At 44.0% G+C, this 8529-nt stretch overlaps 1 protein-coding gene across 1 annotated transcript in view; it reads left to right on the top strand.

Moving 5' to 3' along the window:
* The first annotated feature begins 3369 nt into the window (after positions 1–3369).
* SPRED2 (sprouty related EVH1 domain containing 2) overlaps positions 3370–8529 on the top strand; it is an 85463-nt gene continuing 80303 nt past the window's right edge. The window contains exon 1 of the mRNA XM_088134240.1: positions 3370–4239. Within this exon, the coding sequence (XP_087990366.1) occupies positions 4193–4239 (47 nt within the window). The 5' untranslated portion in view covers positions 3370–4192. The remainder of the gene's footprint in view (positions 4240–8529) is intronic.

Raw genomic sequence — 8529 nt, 5'->3', positions numbered from 1 at the left:
TTCAGCATCACCTCTGATTTTCTGGGAGGTTATAGTTTTTCTTAACAAACTCATATTTGGGGGGTTCTTAATACAGCTTTTAATATCCTTGTAATTATATACACAATACTTAACATCTTATTTTTTTTTAATATTGTTTTATTCTTTTTAGTATCTTAAGAGCACACTTAAATTCTTTTAATGCACTTCACACATCTATTTTACCTTTATTTTTGGTTCTTAATTTCCTTGGTATTTTATAATTTTAGATTTTGTATAGAACATTAGTCAATGACTGTCAGAAACTTGCATTCATCCCATACATTATAGTGACACATTATACATTGGAGGTGAATACATTATAGTGACACGTATTCGGGATGTACATAAAGTTGTGATGTCGAAGTATACTAGGAAGTTCAGAGTCTATATCTGCCACAACACATTTTTATGTTTATAATTATAAAACTCTGACCCAGAATTTGTGGAATCAGATGGGATATAAATTGGGTAAATAAATTTAATGCTGACTTGCAGCTAATTTACAATATATATTTTACTTAATAAGACTCCTTTAAATTGAAACATTGATCATTACCTTTTACTTTGGGTTTAGGACCTTTCTAGGTTTTGTTTCCTAATATCGCACCCATAAGATTTCTCCACACATTGCTCTATTTTCTGTAATACCGATTCTGTGCCAATACACCATATCCCATTCTCTGACATTTGTTGCACTTTATATGTGTTGTATGTGCATGTGTGTGTTGTGTGTATTTACTCTATTGAGTTGAAGGCAAACCATAACCTCCCACAAATGAAGATGACACAGAGAAGAACTTACTTGTTTCCATTATTATATTCACAGTGAAACTCAGACAGCCTTCCCATTTTAAAGTAAAATAAGCAAAAAAGATTAATTCATATTGTGATCAAAGTAAAACAGTAACTTGTTTTTAATTTATTCTACTCGGATATATACTGTGCCTGAAAGTTCTTCCTCTATATCTGAGTAGAATAAATGTAAAAACAAATTACCATTTTACATTGATCACAACATGAATTAACCTGTTTGTTTGTTTTTTGTCATAGGCATAATTGTTGTTTTATCAGTGACTGAATCTGTACAGCATCAACAGTATATATTGTTAGATTGGACCAACACTTTCAAAACACTAACCAGCAAAATTCTCAAACAGCCAGCTTAAAAGAAAAGGGGTAGGTGGGAATCTGAGAAATCCTGTTCTGCTTTGTGGTCTATTTCCATCCTTCCTTTTCTCTCCTGCAAGATGTCAGGCTTCAGCTTTATCTGGAAATTATAGCCTTTGGTCTGGAGCCTTTCCTCTAAGAACAGCCATTTCTTGCGATGAGAAACAAAGCAAGCAAGAGGAAGTGGTTATCAAGCTTCAAACTCAGCACTCAGGAGTCACAGCAGTGGTATCCACGACAATCCTTGTGATCGCAGTATGCAGTTTTCACTAGGGTGAATGGAGCCCCATTAATTTCATTAATTGCCATCAGATCTGATTCAGAGGACAATCTGGAGCAAGGCCTTCTCATAAAATAAGTAACTCTGCACTTGTGAAGAAACTACATCTGGAACCCCCTGCTTATTAAAATAGAGAAGTCATACATTCTCACCACTTTTGATAAGTACATGGGCTAGGTATGCTGTTTATTATTATTAAGTTATTGCCTATAAGACATAACTAATCCTATGGGACTAGTCACAGCAGGCACCGCTGTACACTCATGTGAGGTTTACAAAATTGCCCATTAGTATTATATGATAATAGCCATGCATGGTGTTCACTTAAAATGCATAGCAATCATGACTTATTAGTCTGCATGAGATTCTGTATACAGCGTGCCTTTGGGGAAGTTGCTTTATATAAGCCTGCAATAGTGACTTAAGAAAACAAGAAATAAACTAAGACTGCAGACAAAGAAGTCCATCTGAATAGTGAAGAGGGTAACTAAAAGCTTCTATGAAATACTGTATACAGATTATTATGAAACACTCAACCCTAGCAGTATGCTGCCTGTTTTACTTTGACATTTATTTAGCACCGTTGTGACCATTTTTTTCCCCTTCCTAGACAAAAAAATCACTACCATCAGTAACAAAAATCCCGCTAAGGTTAAAAGATGGAACACACCACCAGTTGCAAAGTGGCAGAAACAATCTTGCTAGAGGATTTTGCTAACCTACTTATAGAATATGTTTCCACTTTATTTAATTTTTTAATTCAAGTAATTTATTTGCTTTAATCAATATGACAAGACTAAAATTGCTGCTATAAAGCTGGATATTGAGGTAACTGGTTGTTTTTTTTAACCCAATGCTAGGCATTTCTGGCATTGCTTTAATTCAAGTCATTAACTCCTTCCAGGGTTCTTTTCACAAGTTCATTGATGTTAAATACTTTTGATTTGGTTCTCATTATCCTCCTAAGTACGCCTCCTTTTCAAAAGAAACACCAGAAGAAATGTGAAATAGAACACTCGTGGAAAAACAGTTACACTGATCTATATATTTTTTTGTAGTTTTGTTTTATACAAAGCAATTTGAAGTTGGAAAATCTGTTCTTCGGGTTTCAGAAAGACACACATTATGTCAACAACACATTCAGGTAGATTTCCACAATGTGCATGTCTTATTAGTATTGATTAATGATGGCTTGAGGAACAAAGCCTTTATTGAGGACAATCTATACATGCACGTGAAGAGTATTAATGGTACAGTTTTGCTTAGGTTTGAAAGGAAATATTTTATCCCTGGAACTCCCCAAAGAGCCATCCATTAAATAATCAGTTTACTGAGCTGTCAGTGTTGCCTTCTCCAACATGACATCCTCAAGAGGTGTTGAAACAATTCCCATATTCTTTAGCTTCAAAGGCCTGTTGGCTTGGGATTGTGGGAGATGAAGTACTGTACTGTACAGCACTTTGGGAGAACCCAGGTGGGGAAGTTGGATACCCTGATTTCTGGTCAGAGGGCCTTTTCACTGGAAAGTCCAGGCCTAAAAGAGCCTGGGGCCATCACAGCAAAGGTTACTTTTCCATTTTGCCATTGCCCTCGAAATACAGCATCCACGTTCAGTGGGCTCGCGTTAAAAAAAAAAAAAAAAAAAGAGCAGGCCGGTTGAAGCATTGGCAGGAGTGAAGGAAACTCTATCCTCGCACTTGGATTGCTCGGGTCTCCGGAGGCCGTCTTTAAACTTGAATTGAGTAATTCTGCTTCTGTTTCTCCAGCAATGTGGGTTAAAGAGCGCGTGAGAAACGTTTTCTGATTAGGGGAGGAAGGAAGGTGTTACTGAGCGCCTAATGTTCGTTCGAGTTCTGCTTAAGAGCCACGTGGAAAGCGCCTTCTGCCATTCACAACACCCAAACACACCCCTTCTGCACGCGCTCAAAAGCGCTTTCTCGGACCCCGCACCGCCCGTTGCGCGGGTCCCACGGACCCCGGCTGCAAACGTGGGCCTGCAACCTTCGCTCCAGCGCCGCCCCGAGACGACGAGGCCGCCGGCTGCACAGATGAAGGGCTGGAACAGGAGCCGAACGACTCCCGGACGCATCCCTCGGGCCAGGGGTCCCAGCGGCGATTTGTAAGGCCGTGGGGCGGCAGCGGAGGGCTGCGACGCGTTTGCAAAGCCCAGGCTGAGTCGCCGCCGCTTCCTTCTGCGCCTGGCCGGTGGCTCCTCGCTCCCGACCATCTTGAGGGAGGGAAGCAAGCTGGCGCCTTGCCTGCCTGTCTTTCTCCCTCCCCGAAAGCAGCTGGGCTGCTCGGATAACGTCATCGCTTCCGCCCAGCTTCCTCCTCCTGTTGGCGGTGGCGCTAAGAATCCAACATGGAGTAAAGAGACGGCGATGGGGCTCGGACGGGGCCGCCGGCTGCAGCACCATCCGGGCGCGTTGGCCGACGCGGCGCCCCGCTGCCTTCCCGCGCGCTGAGCGCCCTTCCGTCGCAGCTCCCGTCTCCCTCGCAGCGCTGCGCTTGGCAGCCAACGAGGCCTTAGCAAACTGCCTGGCTTCCTTCCTTTTCCCTCCCCATCCCTGCCCCCTTCCCCCCCTCCGCCCGCCCGCTTTCCAGCGAAGCCGAGGCGGTCTCTCCCCGCATCCTTCCAGCTCGGTCGGTCGGTCGCTCTCTCTTTACCCTCAATGTGAAGCATAGAAAAATGAAGAGGTGCAGCCGGGCTGCCCGCGGCAGGGGATGAGCTCTGAGAGGGAGAAAATGACCGAGGAAACCCACCCAGACGAGTAAGTGTCCGACGAGCAGAAGGGGGGAGGGGGCGCATGCATGTAAACATCTGGCGAGGGGAGGTGCTCGATGTGGTCGTGGCGAGCTTTTCTCTGTAGCCGCGTTGCCCCTGGTCCCTGGGTGATCTCAGAAGAAATGCAAGCTGTGCGCCTATCCCATGTCTGGGTCGCCTCGCCGGGAGCCCTTGGCTTCCCAGCGCCCCACTTCTCGGTGCTGCTGGAGACGTTGGCGCAGGGCGTGCAGCGCCCCAGTTCTGCAGCCTGCTGTGTTTGGAGAGGGAATGTTGCACAGGGGGAGAGAAGGCGTACAGAAGTATTGATGGACTTTCTCGGGATCCGTTTAGGACGAGTTTTTCCCCTTTCTCATCTGCGTTCCTCTTCATGCTGCTCGCTCTGTAAGCTTGAGGGTCAATATTGACGCCGGTCCCCCCTTTCTCTGCCACCCCTTGCACCCACTTCTCACTTCTCCCCTGCCTAGTGGGTTTTTTTTTTTTTGCAGCATTCACATCCGCCATTTCTTTTCTTTTTTTTTCTTGACTTGCTCTCATTTGCATACCACATTTCCATTCATAAAAAACACCATCCGAGGCCAGGAGTCTGCTCGGACCGTGGGAGAGAGCCACCTCGGCAGGGGGGAGGGAAAAGGTTTGATCGCTGTTGCAAGGCGGGTTTGGGCTGCCAGATGGAGGGAGGGGGGCTTCGGGTCTCCTTTCTCCTCCACCCCCCGCGCGGCGGCGGGGGAGCGAATCGCAACGGTGCTTGCCTGGCTGGGCCTTGGCTGACTCTGAAGCTGCCCTGGGGGGAAGGGGGTGGGGGAGAGAATTTTAGGCACGGCCGCCTTGCTGCTTCCAGCTCATTGTTAGCCCTGCAGCCGCTCGGGGACGTCGCTTGTGCTGGGAGAGTGGGAACTGAAGAAATGGGGGGGAGGGGGGGCGGCGGCCGCGGAGGCAGCGGGCGAAACCATTAATGATCGTCTTCGCCCGTAAAAGTTTGTTAACTTCCAGCCAAATCCATCTCGACGTGCTTCCAGTTACGCTTAATCTCCCCACCGCCGCGCCTCTCCTTTGAGGCACGGCGTTCTTTAAAATTGCCTGTGTGGCGGGGTGGGGCTTCTTGGGCGACGGGTGGCAAAAGGTGACCTGGCTCGCCCGCAAGGGGTATAACTCGCTCTCGCTGCCTGACTCGGGCTAAGCTGTTTTGGCTCCCTCCGGCTGCATGTGGCTGGATTCTTTTCTCCCCTTTTTTGTGAATAAGACAGGTTCCCGTTGTTGTCACATGATCCTGACATTCATAAATCCGGTAACCTTCAGCCTTCGTTCATTCACTCGCTCGCTGGCGCTGCTGGCCTGTCCTTACCTTTCTTGAATTGCTGGCGAAACGTGGGGGAGGGGGAGTAAGAAACACTTCTGAAAGATTAGGAAATGGCTTTTCTCTAAATAGTCCTCGTCGCTGAAAAGAAACCATCTCTTCCATTCTGGAAATGGGAAGTGACTCACATTTTTTTTCTTGTTTTTCTAAGGCAAGGCTTGAGGGTGAAGGTTTAAAATGCACATCCGTGGAGAGGATGTAGCTGTTGCTAATTCAGTTTTGTGGAAATGGGGGTGGGGGTAGAGCCAGAGGGAAAGAGCAACTCTTACATAAATGCCTTTGCCAGTGGATGGTGGAGTTTGACAAAGATGGACTATTTCGGAATATTTTAGACGGCTTCAATATTCCTTGCACCTGCAATCTGTATATAATCTGCAGCTGCCACACAGCTGTGAGCCCAGCATTGAGAAGCATAAAAATAAAAAGAACATGGCCTTTCATACTAGAAACAGAGCAGGACCGAGTTTGCTAAGCTAAAATGCAGATGACTGCTTTGTGGCTTGTGTGTGATACATTTATGGTTCAATATAGTGTGTGAATCTGGGCAACTGGACTAATTCAGTGAACAGTAGTTAAACGTAAGAGCCAGTTAGGTGCAGAGGATAAGGCACCAGGCTAGACACTGGGAGGCCGTGAGTTCTAGTCCTGCCTGAGGCACAAAGCCAGCTGGGTGGCTTTGGGCCAGTCGCTCTCTCCCAGCTGAGGAAGAAGCAGGCCAGGGCAAACCACTTCTGAAAAACCTTGCCAAGAAAACTGCAGGTTCTAGTCGAGGCAGTTGCCAGGAGTCAAACACTGACTTGAAGGCAACATGAGCACACAAAAGTTAAATGAACCACGAGTCCTGTGTTGTGTGAGCACAGCCCAAGTGAGACAAAACGGGTTCTGGGCCTGAAATCATACAAGATCTTGTTGTCAATAGGCTGTCCAGTCTTGTTCACAATGCTCTTAGCTGCTCCCCAGCAAGCATGTTTAGGCTGCAGTTTGCAGCATTCAGATTCTGGACATAGTGACTTGGGTACATGACTTCTGGATCGACTTAGAGAATAGCAGTTTTTAGACTAGTTTGTCTTAGAAAAACTGAAACTGAAAAATGCTCATAGAAGACAGCTTAGAAATCCTGGCTCTGTATCTCCCACTTGTTACTTCCCTCTTTTTCTCCCCTCTTCCTACCACCAAAGTGAGAAATGTGGGAACAACTGGAACTTCTGAGCTGAAAAAAAGCGATGTAGTGAGCAGTGCAGTCTGTGAGGCTGAAAAGTGAAGTCCTTGTATTTATTCCTAGTTCCTAGTGTGGTATATTTTAATGCTGTAGTATATTTTGGTGTTGTACTGCCATATTGTAAATTTGGAACTGAAAGATAGTTTGCAGCTAGAAAATAAAGGCTGATAATAAATCCAAACATTTTCTGTGGATAGCTGCCTTGATTTTTCAGCTGAACAGTCTCCTTGCAAAGCGTACCTGAGACTGTAGCAAAAGTAATAATTTCTGGTTAATAGTTGTTAAATAGTTTTTACTTACCCTGGTGGTTTACTCCTAAGCTGAAGCTAGTGCTTGTTGGAGCAAAGTCATGTAATATTGCATCTACTTGTATGCAGGTAAATGTAGCCTAAATGAAGGGCTAAATAAAATATTGAAACCTGTGAATATAATACTTCAGCAAGGTGCTTATGTTGTATTTTATGTTTTAGCAAAAGCCACAGGTTTGGGCAACATCCATACAACATGCTACATATTTTGTGGGGCCAAGATAACTGCAAAGTTCCTTGACTCTTTTCTAGGGGGCACTTTGACACAAACCTGTTTGGCATGGATACAGGATGAGGATATAAACAATAGCCTAGTCATTTCCACCTATGGCAAGAACTATTTTAATCCTGGCAACAGCAACTTTGGAGGTTTGTCTGCTTTAAGTCACAATTTTTAGCATTTGTTTATAATACAGAATATTAATAATTATGTAATAAAAACATATAAATCCAACTCCCAGGAATGGTAAAATCAGGATGAGCAGATTTGTACAGCAGCAAAGGGCTGTATTGACAATGCATAATGAACGAGTGGGCTACAGCTATCTTACATTGTGTGTTTTTAATATTACCTTTTTGGTACCATAAATGTGGTAATCTGCATTATATTTGAAAATTAGACTATCCCCATTTCTTTTGCTTAATATTCTAGCCTCTAAGTAGCCATTGTTGCCAATATTTTCCCAAGTTTCTCTCTAATAATATGAGGATTTTGAGAGTATAGATTTCATCTCCCTCTGCTATCATATGTTTATATGCTAAATCTCTGTGTCTCTTCCTATTGCTTTTCACAAACCAAATGTTTCTATTCCAGGACATCCCCTCATGTTGAGATTGGCCTGGCTTGGCAAGAAAAAATATATGAGCACAGTTGAAATGTTTGGATATCATTTAGTCAGTAATATTATTGATCATTTATCATTGGCTAGTAGGAAACCTCTGACTCTTATATATGTTACAGGATGCCATGTGATGTGACTTGAGCAATTTCATTTATTCCCCCTACATTTAAGAGCGCAAGACATTTCCTCATGGTATATTATGTCAACTACGGTTAAAGAGGAATTGGAACATTAATTCTTTAACAGCTCAGTATTACTAATATGCCACTTAAATAGTAGGTTGGAAAAATGAGATTATTAATCCGTTTTAATGAACTTGCTTGTAACTGTTTGGTTACTGGTCGGCTTCAATTTTATTTCCTTTTCTGAAAAAAATAGTGAATAAATTTTAGGAGCTGGTTATGTCGTTATTGCTCATGAAGTTACCATCCATAGCAGGGTGTTTCAAACTGTTCCACAGAACCCTATGAGAACTTTATGGGGTTCTCTGAGAGACTAAGGTCATAAAATTCTAATGCGGCCAATTTTCTATTACTAAGAGTTCTGCTTTTCA

Source organism: Python bivittatus, unplaced genomic scaffold, assembly GCF_059951505.1.
Source record: "Python bivittatus isolate LINGU-HERP-01145 unplaced genomic scaffold, Pbiv_v1 ctg000020_np1212, whole genome shotgun sequence".
NCBI lineage: Eukaryota > Metazoa > Chordata > Lepidosauria > Squamata > Pythonidae > Python > Python bivittatus.
The sequence above is the reverse complement of the archived record's forward strand: the minus strand, read 5'-3'. Positions and strand labels throughout refer to the sequence as shown.